General features: G+C 47.8%; 1 protein-coding gene across 1 annotated transcript in view; it reads left to right on the top strand.

Annotated features, from left to right (window-relative positions):
- IFT172 (intraflagellar transport 172) overlaps window positions 1-18,484 on the top strand; it is a 32,883-nt gene that overhangs the window by 10,028 nt on the left and 4,371 nt on the right. The window contains exons 14-35 of the mRNA XM_036090196.2: window positions 101-186; window positions 3,319-3,431; window positions 4,271-4,438; window positions 7,189-7,325; window positions 7,493-7,600; window positions 8,939-9,023; window positions 9,325-9,417; window positions 9,922-9,999; window positions 10,226-10,474; window positions 10,640-10,718; window positions 10,897-11,017; window positions 11,193-11,337; window positions 11,836-11,925; window positions 12,506-12,603; window positions 12,747-12,882; window positions 12,967-13,083; window positions 13,401-13,543; window positions 14,613-14,706; window positions 14,819-14,883; window positions 15,075-15,255; window positions 15,513-15,622; window positions 15,740-15,869. Of these exons, the coding sequence (XP_035946089.1) occupies window positions 101-186; window positions 3,319-3,431; window positions 4,271-4,438; window positions 7,189-7,325; window positions 7,493-7,600; window positions 8,939-9,023; window positions 9,325-9,417; window positions 9,922-9,999; window positions 10,226-10,474; window positions 10,640-10,718; window positions 10,897-11,017; window positions 11,193-11,337; window positions 11,836-11,925; window positions 12,506-12,603; window positions 12,747-12,882; window positions 12,967-13,083; window positions 13,401-13,543; window positions 14,613-14,706; window positions 14,819-14,883; window positions 15,075-15,255; window positions 15,513-15,622; window positions 15,740-15,869 (2,626 nt within the window). The remainder of the gene's footprint in view (window positions 1-100; window positions 187-3,318; window positions 3,432-4,270; window positions 4,439-7,188; window positions 7,326-7,492; window positions 7,601-8,938; window positions 9,024-9,324; window positions 9,418-9,921; window positions 10,000-10,225; window positions 10,475-10,639; window positions 10,719-10,896; window positions 11,018-11,192; window positions 11,338-11,835; window positions 11,926-12,505; window positions 12,604-12,746; window positions 12,883-12,966; window positions 13,084-13,400; window positions 13,544-14,612; window positions 14,707-14,818; window positions 14,884-15,074; window positions 15,256-15,512; window positions 15,623-15,739; window positions 15,870-18,484) is intronic.

Below are 18,484 nucleotides of genomic sequence, written 5' to 3'. Positions count from 1 at the left end.
ATTAATCTAAAAACCTCATCCCATATGGTACTGCAGGGCCCTTGATAAACATCTCGATGGCCCAAGCTCATTCTGCCTTACCTCACCCTTCATGTTTCAGTGTCCGTATTAATGAGAGGCGTCAACGAGGAATGGAAGACAATAAGAAATTGGCTTATCTTGTTGATATTAAGACTATTGCTATAGGTGAGTAAGACTCTCTCATAATTCTGATAACAAAACAGATGTTTATAGTACGCTTCCATATCACAGGATTGTGTATGGTGGAGAATCCAGGAATCCGAGAGGCACCAGGTAAATGTGTGACCCTGCTCTTACAGAGGATGTGTGAAGTGTTCAAATCCGTGCGTGCGAGTCTGCATCTGGCTATGTAGATACAGGTACAGATACACTGTTACGTATATCGGCCTGTCCATATAATTATTTGTGTTCTCTGGGCGTGTATCTTGGGGCTGGAAATTGTGAATTGTAGAGAGGAACCATTAGTAAATTTATGAATTTTCCTGTTTAGACTTCATAGGATAATGGACTATTTGAACCGAAAGGGGACTTATTTTCTGTAGAGTTTGTCATTAGTAGCCACTGATGACAAACTTTATTTGAATTTCGCAAGTGTTCACATAAATAAATAAATCTTATTTTATATATTAATAGTTAACTCTGTATCATGAAATGTTTCAAGCAGAGAAAAATGTATATGGAATAGCATAGTATTCCCTACAAAGTATAGAGAATAGTATATCCATAGAGTGTAGTTTGTTAAGAACAAGGGTCTGGGGCGCCTGGGTGGCTCAGTTGGTTAAGCGACTGCCTTCGGCTCAGGTCGTGATCCTGGAGTCCCTGGATCGAGTCCCACATCGGGCTCCCTGCTCGGCGAGGAGCCTGCTTCTCCCTCTGGCCCTCCCCCCTCTCATGTACTCTCTCTCTCTCTCATTCTCGCTCTCTCAAATAAATAAATAAATCTTTAAAAAAAAAAAAAAAGAACAAGGGTCTGGAGTCAAACCTCCCGACTTCTGTAATTATACCCGTGTGGTCTTAGGTAAGTGTCTTAACCTTTCTGTATCTCAATTTCCTCATCCACAAAATGGGGATAAAAATAGTACCTACCTTATATGAAAAGCACTTAGACTAATGTCTGGCACATAATAAGCACTTAATAAATGTTAGCTATTAATAATACTATTATTAGTTGCATATTTATACCTAGTTCTATCATGTCCTGACCTTTCATTATATTTACTTTGGATCTTTTATCTCTCCTCTTACTGAGGGACGTTTAAGTTGTTGGTTTTTCACTGTTTCCATTGTTTTGGTTCTCTAAGGTTTACCCCTAGAGTGGAACTGCTGAATCATAGAAGAGGTACATCTGCAATTTCACTAAATATTTCCAAATTGCTCTCCAAAGAGATTGTACCAATTTACATTCCCACCAGCAGTTAGAGGTCCCAGTGTTCTGCATCCTCTCCAATACTTGAAATTACTTGACTTCATAATTTGGCTCACTCTGACGTATGTGAAATAATATCTCATCATATTAGTTTTTGTTTGTTCATTTGTTTATTGGCCGCTTGGATTTCTTCTGCTGCTTATTGCCAGTTCTTATCCCTTGCCTATTTTTAAAATCAGGCTGTCTTTTCCTTATTGACTTGAAGGAGTTCTCTGTATGTGTGTATCTAGCCTTTGATGGTCATTTGTATTGCGGATATTTTGTCTCAGCCTCTTTTAGTGTTCAGACATTTTTAATTTTAATGTAGTTCATTTAATCACTTTTTAAGTAATAGTTTGTGATTTTTGAGGTCTCATTTAAGAAGTTTCCCTGGGGCACCTGGCTGGCTCAGTCAGAGGAGCATGTGACTCTTGATCTCAGGGTCATGAGTTTGAGCCCCAAGTTGGGTGTAGAGATTACTTAAATAAATAAAACTTTAAAAAAAGAAAAAGTTTCCTACTCCCTCTTATATCTTAATATTTTTAAAGTTTGCTTTTTATCTGGAACTTTTGTGCATAATGTGGGTATGGATCATATTTAATTTTTTTCCATATTTAACAACTTATTGGAAATCCATTCTGTGCTCACTAATTTGTAATGTCACCTCTTATCAATCAAGTTTCCAAATACATATGGGTCTATTCTTAGGTTACTTTTACATTTCATGAGTTTTATATTTCATATCAGATTGTTGAGCTCAGAAATGTAAGTGTCTGTAATGGAAATAATATAGTCTGGTGGCCCGTGTTCCAGTGGCAATAATGAGCTGTGAGACTTTGGACAAGTCACTACACTCCATAGGGCTCATCTTCAATAGTATATAAAATGACAGAATTCTTCTCTTAACCTTTTTTGGTTACCGGCCCCTTTCAGTATCTAATTAAAATCATAGATCATATCCCAGAAGAAAATACATAAACATATACTTTTGTATATAATTTCAGGGTGTTCACAGAAATAGGGTCCCCACAGTTCTAGTATTCTATGATTCTACTTATAATTTGGGACATTAAAACATGGCTTTATCATTTTGCTTTTTAATTAAAGGAAATTTCATTTTTAAGTTGGTCTTCCCAGTTGTAGACATTAGCTGGCGTTTGGTCTTATGTCCCAGTTGTGGACATTAGCACGTATGACAAAGGTAGGACATTACGCACTGGTAACGTATACAAATGAGAGTTGTGAATGGGCTGTGTTCAGGAGACTCCCTGAAAGCATCCTAGCCAATCCAAAGTGGTCTAAGTGTGAGCATATCTTATATTGTCAACAAAATTCACACCAAACTGAAATACACATCCTCAGCACACTCAGCCTAACTTTAGTCAGAGGTTCCTCCTGTTTGGTCTGTGTGCTTTCTCCACTGTTTGCTCCTCGTGCTCTGACATCATAGGCACTTAAAGTGCAGGTAACTCCTTGGAGCAGATATGTTCATCAAGGTCATTTCATCCACCAGCTTTCTCTCAGGGGTGTGCTGGAATTGGGGCTCTTCCTTAATGTGCTCAGTGCTGCCTTCCAGAGGATTTCGTGAGTAACGGAAGCCAGTTGCTCTGATCTGTTCTGACCTGCTATGAGACAACCCCAAGAGTCCCAGAGAGGAATCACATTTCTTGATGGACCTAGACCTTTTGAGTTAACTACGGAGTTAAACAAAACCTCTACAGTTTTAGTAGAAATCTAGTATTGTAAGCATCTTAGCAAAATTATGTCGTATTCCTCATACTCTAGACTGAGCCCAACATATGATTGAAGGCAAGACTTGGGCAGCCGGCCTCGTGCCCTGTATATGATTATGTGGAATCTGTCTCCTTAACCCTGTCTCCTTTACTTTGTAGTGGATCTGATTGGTGGCTACAACATTGGCACCATCAGCCACGAGAGCCGTGTGGATTGGCTGGAACTTAATGAAACTGGGCATAAGCTTCTATTCAGGGACCGGAAACTTCGTGTAAGGCCTTAGCCATTGAGTCGTCTGTACAGGATGTGGTACTTAGTACCTGCTACCAGAGATTGCGGGGGGGCGGGGGGGGCAGGATGGGACATAATTTCTTGGTGCGCTATGCCATTAACATAGCAAAAGGCACAGAAGAATCAACACTGTGTCTGCTGTCATAGCCCATCCTGTATTACCTCTAAGGAGATGGTATCATGATGGCACCAGAGTCAAGAGGGGAATTTGGGAGCTGATTTCTCTTTTACTATTCACAAGTCTCTGCCCTCATGAAACTGCCTCACCCCCACATGCCTAGCTGGCCTTTACCCACACCTGTTCCAGTGTTCCTCAGCTACACTTACCTGACAGCATAAAAGCTGGCCTGAGGACAGTCTCCCCCAAGCCCCTTATTGACTCTGATCTCAATATGGTATCACCAAAGAGCTCAGCCTCAAGGGCAAAGAGACTATCTGGTGATTTTTCATTTCGTTTTCACTGTGATGTGAAAGCCACATCGCAAATTTCCAGACCATTTAATGTGCCTGGTGGCCTTACTTTTGTAATCCAGTCTGGTAGCTCTGGCCCAGAGTTACTCTAAGGATGAAAGTCTGACCTTCACCTAACTTAAATTTCTGGGTGTAGCTCTTTGCTCACTTGGTCATCTCTTACTGGCCAGAGTCAGGATATACCGAGTCAACATAAACTTCAAGTGTTGATGGTTAGTAAGCTTTGAAATTCAGCATCTGCCTGACTGGTGGGTCAGTCGGCCACATTTCACCATTAGAGAAATGGTCAAGATCAGAAGACACCCCATAGCCCCTTCTAATTGTGCTGTCTACCTCTTCTTTCTTCAGTTACATCTATACGATATTGAAAGCTGCGCTAAGACAATGATCCTCAACTTCTGCTCCTACGTGCAGTGGGTTCCAGGAAGTGATGTGCTGGTAGCTCAGAACCGAAACAGCTTGTGTGTGTGGTACAACATTGAGGCACCTGAGAGGGTCACCACGTCCTCTATTAGGGTACGTCGGCACCAGGGTACCTCAGACAGAGTGGCAAACTGATCAGTTAGGGCCCTGAGGAAGCTCCAGAGGTTATTTGGTTTTCTCTGGCCCACCACCTATCATGTCTGTGATAGAGTTGGCAAGTAAAGCTTCAATCCTTCCCCACAGTGGCCTAGGTCCCCAAACCATCCTTGTTCCGATTCCTGACACTGTATTAGGTCCTTGGAACGTGCCTCTCTGTTACAGTGGCCCTGGGAATTCACCAGGTCATAGTGAGTTCTCTTAATCTGGAAGAGCACCCCTAGGAGGGGCAGTTCTGTGTCAGTTCCTGTGTGTGGATTCTCTGTTGTAAGCCATTCAGAGCTCCTTTTTTATCAGACTGAAAATCAGCCACTCTCCTCTCCTGCCAGCATCACGTACATTCCAGTGATCTTCCAAAATCTGGGAGGATCCTGTGCAAACAAGAGAGGCCCCTGTGCTAGGGTAGGATGACTGGTGTGGGTAGAGAGCACATGATAGTTTCTTTTTGTCCTTTTTCTATATCTCTTCTTTTTCCTCCTCTCTTACCTCATTTTAGACTAATTAAGTTTGGGTTTGGGGGTTGTTTTGTCCGTTTTTAAAACACCATTTTTCACTTTTTTGCTCTGGAGGTTATACATTTGATTCCTATAGTGATTACCCTCTGAAGTTTACCATTTCCTTAAATTAATAGTCTCAAGTTATTTAGCATCAGATCCCCCGGCAGATGATACAAGGACCTTAACTTTGATTACGTCCCCTTTGCCACTATTGTCCAGTGTTTTGTTATCCCCAAAGTGAGACATTATTCTTATACACAGCCAGAATTTGTTTACATTTCCCATCATGGTGCCAGTTTCTCTGTTCACTTTTTCTTTTTGCATTGCTGATCTTCCCTCTGGAGTTATTTTTCTTCTCCTTGAGGGAAAGTGTTTTGAAGATAAATGCTCAGTTTCTGAAAATTACTGAAATGGAATTATCTGAAAATGTTTTTATTTGGCCTGTTCTTGAAAGATACTTGGACTCCGTTCCCATTTCTAGATTGACAGTTTTTCTTAGCCTTTCGCATATACTGTCCCATTGACTGACTTCCTTAGTTCTGAGTTTATTAACAGCCCCTTCTGTTGTCTTGTTGTTTTTTTTTTTAAGATTTTATTTATTTGAGAGAGCAGGAGCAGGGGGAGGGGCAGAGGGAGAAGCAGACTCCCCACTGAGCAGGGAGGGTTGTGGGGCTCAGTCCCATAACTCTGGGATCATGACCAGAGCCTAGGGCAGACACTTACCCAACTGAGCCACCCAGGTGCCCCTGTCTTGTTGCTTTTAAAGTCTTTTTCTTCAGCATTCTGAAGCTTCACTACAATATGTCTTCATATAAATGTCCTTTTACTTATCGTGCTTGGTGTATATGTGTGTGTGTGGCGCATCTGCCAGGACACGTCATTCCTCAGCCATGAGCTCTTCAAATGTTGCTGCTTCTCTCGAACTCTCTAGTCTCACCCTCAGAATTCTAATTAGGCCTGTGTTCCATTTCTTGTCCTGTCTCTGTGCCTCTATAACCTCTTATTCTTCCTTTTTCCTTCTTGCTCCATGCTACATTCGGGGTAATTCCTTAAGAAACATCTTGCAAGTCAGGGGTTCGCTTTCACCATTGTCTCATCTACTATTGAAACCACCCACTGAGTTTTTTTTACTTCAAATATTGAATTTTTCATATAATTTTATTTGGTTCTTTCTCCAGTCTGCCTGGTCATTTTCTAGTAAATGTGCTGCCGAAGTGAGTACAACCTGGCTATTTTTGATAGTCTCTTGTCTCTTGCTTAATTTTTCACTCCATCTTTTAGGTCTTTAAACATTTTACACTTACTTTATATTCCATAACTGTTTTTTTCATAACTGTTATTTTTAATATTGGAAATCCTTGGAGGTCCAAAAGTGCTGTAGTTATTATTTACTCCTTTATGGTGGTTAACTTATATTTTGGTACTTTTTTTTTTGATTGGGGCTCATGTTACATTGAATATAATCTTTTAGAATCTCAAGGGCCTAACATGGGCATGTTTTCCTCCAGAGATGATTAGTGTTTGCTTCTGCAGGAATCAGGCATATTAATGACTTTTGTTCCCTTTCTTAAAGAGAGGATCCCAGATTTCATGACTGAGGGATTCTCAGATTCACCCCCTCATCCTGCTGGAGGATCCCTGATTTATTCGCCCACTACTGTGTTTGCCATCAGGGAAACGTACCCTTTCCGCTTGCTCTCCTGTTTTTTTCCTGCTCAGGTTTTAGCTTCCTTCCTTCCTTCCTTCCTTCCTTCCTTCCTTCCTTCCTTCCTTCCTTCCTCCCTCCCTCCCTTCCTTCCTTCCCTCCGTCTTTCCTTCCTTCCTTCCTACTAGGAAGCATGCCTAGTGATTTCTTCAGGTGAACTCAGCAACGAATGCATTAAAAAGTACGTCCCAGGTGGAAGTTGTATTTAACAGGAGGACTCAAGCAGGAAGAAGTGGATGCACACATTGTCACTTTACCTCCAGGCATTAGTGCGGCACAGCTCTGAGTGTACTTTAACCCGAGGGCATTAGCATAGCGAAGGAATTCATACCTGCTTGAAAGAAACTAAATGTTAGGCAACCAAGGGCCGCTGTAATTCCCCCGGTGTGTGAGCGCTAGGGTTGGGTAAGGGTGGGTCTGTTCTGCAATGGAGTCAATGGAAACACTAACCTGGAATTCGGGGGGTGGGGATTGAAATTTTACAGGGCGATGTGGTAGGTCTGGAGCGGGGCGGGGGGAAGACCGAGGTGATGGTGACCGAAGGTGTGACTACGGTTGCCTACACGCTGGACGAGGGCCTGATCGAGTTTGGAACAGCCATTGATGACGGCAACTACAGCCGGTGAGAGGCTGGGCTGATACCCCGGGAGGTGGTGGGAGAGTCCGGTTCTGAGGCGGGAGGACCTCGGAGGGGCCGGACCACTGGCCACGTCGCCCCCGGCCGCATCACCAGTATTCCTCCGCGTCCTGCTGACCCCGGACTCCTGCTTTCCTTCCTTCTCTCTTCAGGGCCACAGCCTTCTTGGAGACTCTGGAAATGACCCCAGAAACAGAGGCAATGTGGAAAACCTTGAGCAGACTGGCGCTCGAGGCACGGCAGCTCCACATCGCCGAGAGGTGAGGCAGACCAGAACTGAGGTGCCGGGCAGCTAGGAAGGACAGCCGCTCCTCCCAGTCCTAAGGCACCGCTCCCCTCCCGTGCCAACAGATGTCTTAGAACCCTTCCAAACGTTCTTCCATCCCAGGTTATAAGAGTTCTCGTTTTTGCTTCCCTTTCTTGTAAGTAGGTGCCCCTCAGAGTTTTAACACCCATACCCCCCAATCCGTGTGTTGTGTATTTCCGAATGTGGTATAGGAGTATAGTTAGTAGGACAAACTCGGGACTCCAGACTCTCTGAGTTATCTTGGCTCCATTTACCAGCTTGTATAACCGTAGGTTAAGTGAACCTTTCCAAGCCTTGGGGTTTCTCGATTTCCCTTCCGTAAAGTGGGAGTAATAATAGAATTTACCTCCTAGGGCGGTCAAGAGGAACTGTGGGGGCAGTGAAGAAAGTGGGAGATTCTAAGTGCTCAGTGAACGTCAACTGCTGCTGTTTTGCCAGGAGTCCTCAGCTCCCTCCTTTCCCATGCCCCCAGAGCTAGATGACCCACTCGTCCTAGGGCCCTGACCCAGCATCTTCAGCACATGTCCTGAAGCCCTTACTGCCCAGCCCTACTGTCTCCACCCTAGAACAGACCACACCTCTACCTGCAGTGTCCCAGAAGCCTCTTAGTCTCACTCATACTGTTCTTACACCCTACCGTCCATTCATCCCATAATGGCTGAGATCATTTTTTAAACCATAAATTAGATTGTCACTTTTTTGCTCAGAACCTTCCAGTAGCTTACTGTTCTCCTTAGTATAAGATCCATAGTCTTTGCCATGTCCTAAGGCCCTATGATATTTGGCCTCTGCTTCCTTCATATACCAGGTACCTACTTGCCCATGTCTCCAGCCACACTGGCATCCTTTGGGCCCTTTGAGCATCTCAAACTCCCTCCTGCCCTGGCACCTTACATGCGGTATTCCCTCTGCCTGGAATAATTTTTTCCCATCTTGTGGAACTGACTTTTTCTTGTATTTAGGTCTTGGCTCAAATGTCAGCTCCTCAGATAGGCGTTCTCTGACTACCAACTTAACTAATCCCCTCCATTACTGTCTGTATGTACTATCACACTATTTTATTTTACTTTTCATTCTCTGAAATATCTTTGTTTGCTTACTAATTATTTGTTTCCACTAGAAAGTAAGTCCCCTGAGAGCAAGGCCCTCATCTGTCTTATCCCCTTGTGTCTCTAGTGGCAAAAACAGTGCCTGGCACATAATCGATGCTCAGTATATATCTGCTGAGCCAACGAATTCACGATGATCCTATGGTAATACTGCTGTTACTATGATTGCTTCCATACTCTAGGTGCTTTTCTGCTTTGGGCCATGTAGCAAAAGCTCGATTCCTGCATGAAACCAATGAGATTGCAGATCAAGTGTCTCGGGAATATGCAAGTATTATCCTCCTGAATTATTCAGTCTCTCAAGCTGAGGTTTCTCTTCACGCTCTGTCCCATGATCCCTGGCTCTCCAGCCATGGCTCGTGTGCTATATTCTGCCCACCCCACCTCCATCCTCAAGTCAGACCACTCTGGAATTGCTTGCCAGACCTCATCCTCTAAGCCCCATGAAGGTTTTCAGCTTTCCAGTCTTTTAGCTTCCTCGTCTCTGTGGCCTTCCTGTCGAAGCTCACCCAGACAGAATGGCTCCTGCAGCACCGACAGATAACCAAAACCTTCTTCCTCCCCACAGGGTGGAGAAGGAACAGACTTTTACCAGGTCCGAGCACGCCTAGCCATGCTGGAGAAGAACTACAAGCTGGCTGAAATGATCTTCTTGGAACAGGTGATGGGAGCAGAGGGACCAGATTGAAGAGGGGAGCAGGGCGGGAGGGGCAGTGAGGCAAACTGAGGGGAGGAAAGAGCACTGGGAGAGAGCACTTGGAAAGGTTTATGCAGTTAACGGCACTCCTTACTTGCCCTTCTGCATTAGTCCTTACGGTTATGTGCTTCTTTCATAAATTATCTGCTGCCTCCCCCGTACTGCCGCCTGTCCTGGCGCTTCTTGCACACATAGGCAGATCCGGGTTTGTGGGGCCTGAAGCTTATACAATTTGAGGAGCCCTCTTTAAGAAAAAATGCCTTGGAAGGGGCCTATGCAGATAAGGTGCCCTGAGGCTTAAGCTGCTTCTACTTTCATAATAAATCCACCACTGCTTGTGTGTAAGTAAAGGGTGAGGCTTTCAGGCCACATGGGCTGGCATCATAGCGAGGCTGAGGACAGCCTGCTGATTCCTGATCCTCCTGTATCTTCTTGGTGTCCCTCTTTCCCCTGCCCGGGTTCCCCTAGAATGCCGTTGAGGAGGCCATGGACATGTACCAGGAGCTGCACCGTTGGGATGAGTGTATCGCAGTGGCTCAGGCCAAGGTACTACCAGTTCTGTCTTCTCCACGGTGCTCACAGCTCAGTTCCACCAATATCAGAAGCCTCCTCTTACCAAGGAGGCTATAGGAACTGGAACAGGGTTGGGGCTGGGAGTTAGGACGTTGGAGACCGGGAGGCTTTCCATTGTTACAGTGGGATTGGAGAAGCTTGGGAAGCAGCAGGGCAGGAAGGAGGGATGTGACTTTTCTTGCCTCTATTGTGTGTCCAGGGGCACCCAGCCCTGGAGAAGCTGCGCCGGGGTTACTACCAGTGGCTGATGGACACACAGCAAGAGGAGCGAGCCGGTGAACTGCAGGAGAGCCAGGGGGATGGCCTAGCAGCCATCAGCCTCTACCTCAAAGCTGGGCTCCCTGCCAAAGCTGCTCGACTGGTGCTGGCCCGGGAAGAACTGCTGGCCGACACCGAGCTGGTAGAACACATCACTGCAGCCCTTATCAAGGGGGAGCTGTATGAAAGGGTAGGCCTGGCTTCCCACTCCTGTCCCTCATCGCCAGGACTCAGTGCCCCCTCCTACTTAGAGGAGGCCTGGAGTGCATGGCCCCCCCAGGACCAGTGGCTGGGCTGATCCTCGATTCTTTGTGCAGCAGGGCTATCGTTGTAGTCACGTGCTATGTGTCAACAGGCAGGTGATCTCTTTGAGAAGATTCGAAACCCACAGCGGGCCCTGGAGTGCTACCGTAAAGGCAGTGCGTTCATGAAAGGTACTATCACCGACAGCCCAGCCTTCCCTGCACCTGTTTGTGCATCTCTTCGGGTTGACCAGCTCAGTTCTCCATTCCTCCACTTCTCACCTGTTTTCCACACCCCGTTTCCCTGTCTTACTTTTCCTGAGTCCCATCCCTGGAAGTCTTAGCTGAGTGCCTTCTCTGTCCCTGGCAGCGGTGGAGCTGGCTCGACTGGCATTCCCAGTGGAAGTGGTGAGACTGGAAGAGGCGTGGGGGGATCATCTGGTGCAGCAGAAGCAGCTCGATGCAGCCATTAATCACTACATTGAAGCCAGGTAGAGGGGTGCAAAGGAGATTGGGCATGAGGTCCAAGGTAATGGGGCAAGTAAGGGCACCAAGGCCTACAACAGAGATGGCAAAATGCAGGTTGGAGTAGGCGTGAGGTGTGTCCCTGCCTCTGTCTCCCTCCCTCTTGTGCACACACACGGATGCCTTTCCCAACTATGCCAGGTGCTCCATTAAGGCGGTGGACGCTGCCCTGGGCGCCCGTCAGTGGAAGAAAGCCATTTATATATTAGATCTCCAGGACCAGAGCACTGCGTCCAAATACTACCCCCGCGTGGCCCAGCACTATGCAGCTCTGCAGGAGTATGAGGTGAGGAGAGTCCCTTCCTGGAGCCAGAAGCAACGCAGTACAGGCTAACGAGGAGAACCCAGAGCAGGGATTGGGGGGCCCCCTCACCAAATCCTTCTTTCTGGGGCCCAGCAGCACCAGCCATCCGGAGTGAGAAGAAAGCAGCTTGCTCCCCTTATTTCATTCCAGCGTGACACAGACCCCTCTCCCAGATCTATGAAGCCAGTCTCCAGCTCTCTTCCTATGTAACTCCGTCAGAGTTCCAACAGAGAATTGCCTTGTGTTGCAGAAATGCAAGGTCCTTTTAAACTGCCATTGTATTGTCCCCATTCTGGTGTTTTGTTTGTTTTTTTCCAAAACAGTGGAAGGTGTGAGACACCATAGCCCTCTTTTCTTCTCTGTTGTAGACCAACAGTCTCCCTGGCTCTCCTCCATCCCGGCTGAGGTTTGCTCTTCCCCCTGCAGGCCGCTTTAACTCTCTTGCTCTTGGCCTTCTGTATCTGCCTCTCTCAACCACAGATTGCTGAGGAGCTCTACATTAAGGGAGACCGGACAAAAGATGCAATAGACATGTACACTCAGGCTGGCCGCTGGGAGCAAGCCCACAAGGTAAAGAGCGGGGTGGAATTCCTCAGAGAATTCCACCTCTCTGGGGGTGTTGCCACTTTCCCTGGGCTCTGATCTCCCCCCTTCACCCGGTTCCGTGAAAGCCGAGAAGGAGTACCAAAATAAAGTCTGGAGAACTTTGATCCCTAGCCACAGGGAGAGGCAAGGATGAAGAGGCCCTTGTTCCCAAACCTGTAATCCCGAAGCGAGCAGAAGGGTTTGGGAGCTGGGGAGTCCCAAATACCCCTCCCCAAGCTCTAGTCACAGTGGCAACTTCGTTCCACGCCTGCACCCAGAACCCGGTGGGTACAGTGGGAGCGGGAACGGGTGCCCCAGCACAGGGCACCTCTGGCCTTCCTGCCTGAGCGGAATATAGTCCTGACTTTGCTCCGTATGGACTTGGAATTCCCTGGACTGACCAGGAAAGCAGCAGTATGCAAACTCCTATGGTTGTTGGGAGAGTTCAGAGTTGCTGAGAAAACAGGCAGCCCCCCAAGCCCTGCTTCCCTGGCTGCTCCGCATTTCCCTCTGCTTCCCTTGGAAACCGGCGCCCGAGATACTCAGGCTCTGTGTGTCTGCACAGCTGGCCACGAAGTGCATGAGGCCGGAAGATGTGTCGGTGCTGTACATCACCCAGGCTCAGGAGCTGGAGAAGCAGGGCAAGTACCGTGAGGCGGAAAGGTGAGCCGCGGCCCCGGAGGAGGTGTGGAGGGCGATGGGGCGTCAGGGCTGCAGGCAGGGATGGCGCTGAGGGATCTCTTAGGAATGACTGTAGTGGCAGGAATCTGGGTCTAGGAGACCCCGGGTGTATCTCCCCTCCCCAGGCTCTACGTGACAGTGGAAGAGCCTGATCTCGCCATCACCATGTTCAAAAAGCACAAGCTGTATGATGATATGATCCGCCTGGTAGGGAAGCACCACCCAGATCTCCTCAGTGACACACACCTGCACCTGGGCAAGGTGAGCCCTTCTTCTGTCTCGGCCGTCTCTTCTCCAAATAGGCTCCGTGTCCACCTCGCTCCATCCTGACCCTCCTTTCCCCAGGAGCTGGAGGCTGAAGGCCGACTGCAGGAGGCTGAGTATCACTACCTCGAGGCTCAGGAGTGGAAGGCGACGGTGAACATGTACCGGTCCAATGGGCTTTGGGAGGAGGCCTACCGGGTAAGGAGCCCAGGTCACACTGGGGATACGTCCGTCCCTCTTTCCCACTGTCAAGTGACTCATTCTGAACTGGTTGCGGTATCTTTGAAAAATGTCCACACCGATAGGCAAAATTTTACGTACGGTATGAAGGGTCTGTGGACTACCTGAAGTCCATCCTTGGACCCTCAGCAGGTTAGTAGACCCCGAAACTTAGCCATCTCCCTGTTCTAGTAGAAGGACCTGACCCTTGTCAAAGCTGAAGTCAGGTCCCAGGGGAGGAGGGAGCAGCCATGTGGCCCTGCGTGGAAGGATTGCCAAATGGCTTTGCTTCACAGGTGGCCAAGGCTCACGGAGGAGCTACTGCCCACAAACACGTGGCCTATCTGTGGGCAAAGAGCCTGGGAGGAGAGTCTGCAGTTAGACTGCTTAATAAGCTGGGACTCCTGGAAGCTGCCATTGACCACGCCGCTGACAACTGGTGAGGCCCTGAGGCTTCTCTCCATGGGCCCCGTTCCAGACAGAGCCTCTAGATAGACAAGAAAAATTGCTGTATAGCTAAGAAGCGTTTCTAAAAACTGAGGCAAGAGTGAAGAAATCCTTGGAAGAACTTGATGGAGAGGCAAGAATGAATCAGTAGTCTGCCCCCGGGGGCTCAGAACAGTGTTTAATCTGTAACTGTTCTAAGGAGATGATGGAAAGAGAGCATTTTTTTTTCTTCTTTTTAAGTAATCACTACGCCCAGGGTGCAGCTTGAACTCACAACCCCAAGATCAAGAGTCACTCATTCTCCCGACTGAGCCGGCCAGGTGCCCCAGAGAGGACAGCTTTTAAAGCTAAGGTGCACTGAGCCAGTAGCTTACTTTTGAGTAATGGAAGTGTGATTCTGTTAAATGCAAAAAGAGCTTTTCTTCAGCAAATGTTACAAAGACCAGTAATAATCCTGCATCGAGTCAGATTGCTGAGGGTAGTCTTACTGTTTTTGAGAGACCCTTTTTTTCTGCTAGTGTAGATGTGGCTCAGGAGGAGGTGGTGGAGAACCAGGCACCCTTGCTCCCCAGGCAGAGTAGTGCTGTGAGGCTCACCATGGTCCCCTGCCTCGTGCCCATCCCACTCCTTCATGTCCACTGGTCACAGGAAGCACAGGCTTTTCCAAGTGTCCCCTGATCCACGTCTTCCTTTATGTGTCTGTGTGCTTCTGTGTCACTTCATACGGATTGTCTTATTTTTTTTTTTAAGATTTTATTTATTTATTTGACACAGAGAGACAGAGAACACAAGCAGGGGGAGTGGGAGAGGGAGAAGCAGGCTTCCCGCCGAGCAGGGAGCCCGATGTGGGGCTTGATCCCAGGACTCTGGGATCATGACCTGAGCCGAAGGCAGACGCTTAACAACTGAGCCACCTAGGCGCCCCATGGATTGTCTTCTTAATCTGTCCTTTTTCCTCCCCCCATCATTGCCCTTTCTGTTTTCTCTTGCCCTGTTTCTCCTCTTGTCTTACAAAATTAAAGTACTGAGTAGGCAAACCTTATCTACACCTTCCATTTTAGCTCATTTGAATTTGCTTTTGAACTCTCTCGGCTGGCCCTCAAGCACAAAACCCCTGAGATACATCTCCGATATGCTATGTACCTGGAGGATGAGGTATGGATATGATCCTTCTCCATTGCTTTTGACCTTGACCTCCTCCTGTCTCATGGCTGCCATGATGGCAATCTGCTTCTTACCATGTGCGGCTGCCCTTTTGTCCCTATAGGGTAAATTTGAAGAGGCTGAAGCTGAATTCATCAGGGCTGGTAAACCCAAGGAAGCAGTCCTCATGTGAGTTACCCATAAATTCCTTACTCCTGCCCTCCCAAGTGCAGCCCCAGGACCTGGCATTGTCACCTTCACCTCCATCTGCACCTAGTACCAATAAATTTCCTACCCCCTCAGTGACATGGCTGTTTGCCTCCCACTGTTGAGGCTTCAGTCCTGTACTTAGCCTCTCCTGTGTCCTCATCTGGGAGCAGGTTTGTCCATAACCAGGATTGGGAGGCAGCTCAGCGTGTGGCCGAGGCCCACGATCCTGACAGCGTCGCCGAGGTGCTTATGGGGCAGGCCCGGGGGGCCTTGGAGGAGAAGGACTTTCAGAAAGCAGAAGGACTGCTGCTTCGGGCCCAGAGACCGGGCCTGGCCCTCAATTATTATAAGGTAGGGCACCAGATTCAGGGCCATGAGGGGAGGGTGAGAGGGTATGAGATCCCACAGAGCACTACACTAACCCCCCGGCTACTGGGAAAGATCCAGGGAGTGAGCATTGGGGGGGCGGGGGTGGAGGGAAGGAGACAAGAAGGAGAAGAGCGGTCTAAGGACCTAGCGATCAGTGGCCCATAGTACATAGCACCTGTGTGGCAGTGGGAAGCTGTCATGCCTGCCTCTGCCTTCCTGATCGCTGGAAATCTGAGCAGGAGGCTGGACTGTGGAGTGATGCCCTGCGGATCTGCAAGGACTACATGCCGGGCCAGCTGGAGGCTCTGCAGGAAGAGTATGAGCGGGAAGCCACCAAGAAGGGGGCCAGGTATGAAGCCAGGAGGCAGCAAGTGTCGGCAGGGCTGGAGGGTGGCTCACAAGGTATACACAGGGTAGGCCGCGCTGCCCATCCTGTTCCTGGTCACGTGTACTCTCATCTCCTCAGGGGCATGGAGGGGCTAGTGGACCAAGCTCGACAGTGGGAGCAGGCTGGAGAGTATAGCCGTGCAGTCGACTGCTACCTCAAGGTGCGGGACTCAGGCAGCAGCAGCCTGGTGGAAAAGTGCTGGATGAAGGTGAGGCCTGCTACACCCTTCCTGGCCCTCCGCTTCCCGGACCGCCCTCACACCCAGCGTCCCTCTTCAGACATTCCTCTTTCCTCTTGTGCCTCTTGTTTTCACTCAGGCAGCAGGTATCTGCTGAGTGCTTGCTAGATGTGAGAGCCAGAACCTCTGAAGGCTATAAGAGGGGCTGTAAGGCAGAACCCTAACAGCCAGAAATTGGGGGAAGTTAGACCAACGTGGCTCAACTAATTGTGTATCTCAGTGAAAACTAAAGGATGTGATTTGAGGTGGAGTTCAGGGAAGGTGGAGTTCAGAGAAGCCCTCTATGGGCTGGAGGGGTCAGGGAGGCTTGAGGGAGAAGGTTGGCCTAGGACCAGAGCTGGAAGGGCAAATCCAGAGCCCAGAGCTGGGGCCAGATGGAGGCCATGAAGAAAGCAGAGGCTCCTCCTCTATACAGGAGCTCCTGAAAAGAAGCATCTAGCAGATTAAGCTAAGTCAGTATGTTTCATCAATTCCTAAGCAAATATATAATCACATTTTACTATCTTAGAAATTGGGTTGCATGTGAAGTTTTAAATGAGGTATCTACGGCACCTGGGTGGCTCAGTCGGTTAAGTGCCTGACTCTTGATTTCGGCTCAGGTCGTGATCTCAGGGTTGTGAGATCTAGTTCTGCATTGGGCTCTGCGCTGGGCGTGGAATCTGCTTGAGATTCTCTCTCCTTCTCCCTCTGCCCCTCCCCACTCGTGCTCTCTCTCTAAAACAAAAAATAAATGAGGCATCTTTGATTCAGAGAAATATGGTATTAGGAGTTGTCAAGGGGGTGAGATTGATCAGCTCCCTAAGTAAAATGTTGGTGCAGTGATGACCCGGCAGAATTCCCCTCGGGTTTCAGAGGCCTTGTAATTGAATAGCCCCTAGTAGTTGGGGGGGGGGGGGAGGAAGTAGAAAGAAGGACTGATGGTTATGCAAATTTAGCAAATTTAGTCAGCAAGTGTTTATGAAGCATCTGCAGTGTTTTACTCTGGAGCATTGTCTTTTGGCATCTGTACATGACTATACCTTCTTGAGATTAGTCAACTTCCCGGATGGGACACTTGAAGCTTTGAAGGGTTTAGCAGGTAAAGAAAATGAGGCAAGAATAGGTGGGGAAGAGACCAGGAGGATTTAGCACATAGACTGTAGCTAAAACAGACCATGTATGTGGAAATTAAAATTTGATGAGGATGTCAACATCACAGTGGAAAGAGTAAACTTATAGAATTGCTCAGGTTTGTAGAATTACTGAGTTTTAGGGTTGGAAGGTATCTCCAAGGTCATCTAGACCAGCACTGTCCAAAAGAAATACAATGCAAGTCACAAAGGTAAGTCATACATGAAAGTTTAAAATTTCCTAGTAGCTGCATTCAAATAAGTAAAAAGAAATACAAGAAAATAATTATATTTTACCTAATCAAATATATCTAAACTCATTTCAACATATAATCAATATTTTCTTGGTTGATTTTTTTTTTTTTTTGACAGAGACATAGCGAGAGAGGCAACACAAGCAGGGGGAGTGGGAGAGGGAGAAGCAGGCCTCCCGTGGAGGAAGGAGCCCGATGCGGGGCTCTATCCCAGGACCCCGGGATCATGACCTGAGCTGAAGGCAGACGCCCAACGACTGAGCCACCCAGGCGCCCCTGGTTGATTTTTTTTTTAAGATTTTATTTATTTAAGAGTAAGAGAGCGTGTGCGCATGCACTCACAAGCAGAGGGGAGGGGAAACACAGAGGAAGTGGGAGAAGTAGATTCCCCACTGAGCACTGACTCCAGGCTAGATCCCAGGCCCCTGGGATCATGACCTGAGCCGAAGGCAGACGCTTAACTGACCAAGCCACCCAGGCGCCCCTTATTGATTGATGATATTATTGATACTACTTATTTCTCAATTTATTGAGATATTTTACATTCCTTCTTTCGTACTAAATCTGTGAAACCCAGGGTGTATTTAAACTGATAGCACATCGGGGCGCCTAAGTGGCTCAGTCGTTGGGCGTCTGCCTTCAGCTCGGGTCATGGTCCCAGTGTCCTGGGATCAAGCCCCGCATCAGGCTCTCTGCTCAGCGGGAAGCCTGCTTCTCCCTCTCCCACTCCCCCTGCTTGCGTTCCCTCTCTCGCTGTCTCTCTCTGTCAAATAAATAAATAAACTCTTTAAAAATAAATAAATAAATAAACTGATAGCATATCTCATTTGGGACTAGCCGCGTGTGACTAGTGGCTTCTATTCTGATGGTACAAATCTAGACCAACCGTCACTCTTACAGGTGAAGAAACAGGCACAGAAAAGCCCAGCACAAATAGCTGCAGAATGCCTTCTTTCTCTACACCACACTACCAAGATTCTGTTTGTGACAAAGAACTTGAGAAACCAGTTTGTCCAAGGGGGGCAGGACCAAACGCAGTGACCTCAGACAGCATAGAGTGTCTGACAGAAGAGCTGAGAGGAACAAATAGATCTGCGGATGGTCATTTCAAGGCTCTGAGGGACCGTGAGGCAGGCCTTGCCCAGGAGGGTAGAAGGTGATGGAGAGTGCAAGACAGGAAGTTGGCAACTGAAGGGAAAAAAACATACCAGGCTGAGGACGT

The sequence above is a fragment of the Halichoerus grypus genome, chromosome 10 (assembly GCF_964656455.1).
Source record: "Halichoerus grypus chromosome 10, mHalGry1.hap1.1, whole genome shotgun sequence".
NCBI lineage: Eukaryota > Metazoa > Chordata > Mammalia > Carnivora > Phocidae > Halichoerus > Halichoerus grypus.
Note: the sequence above shows the minus strand (reverse complement) of the source record. Positions and strands in the feature narration are given on the sequence as shown.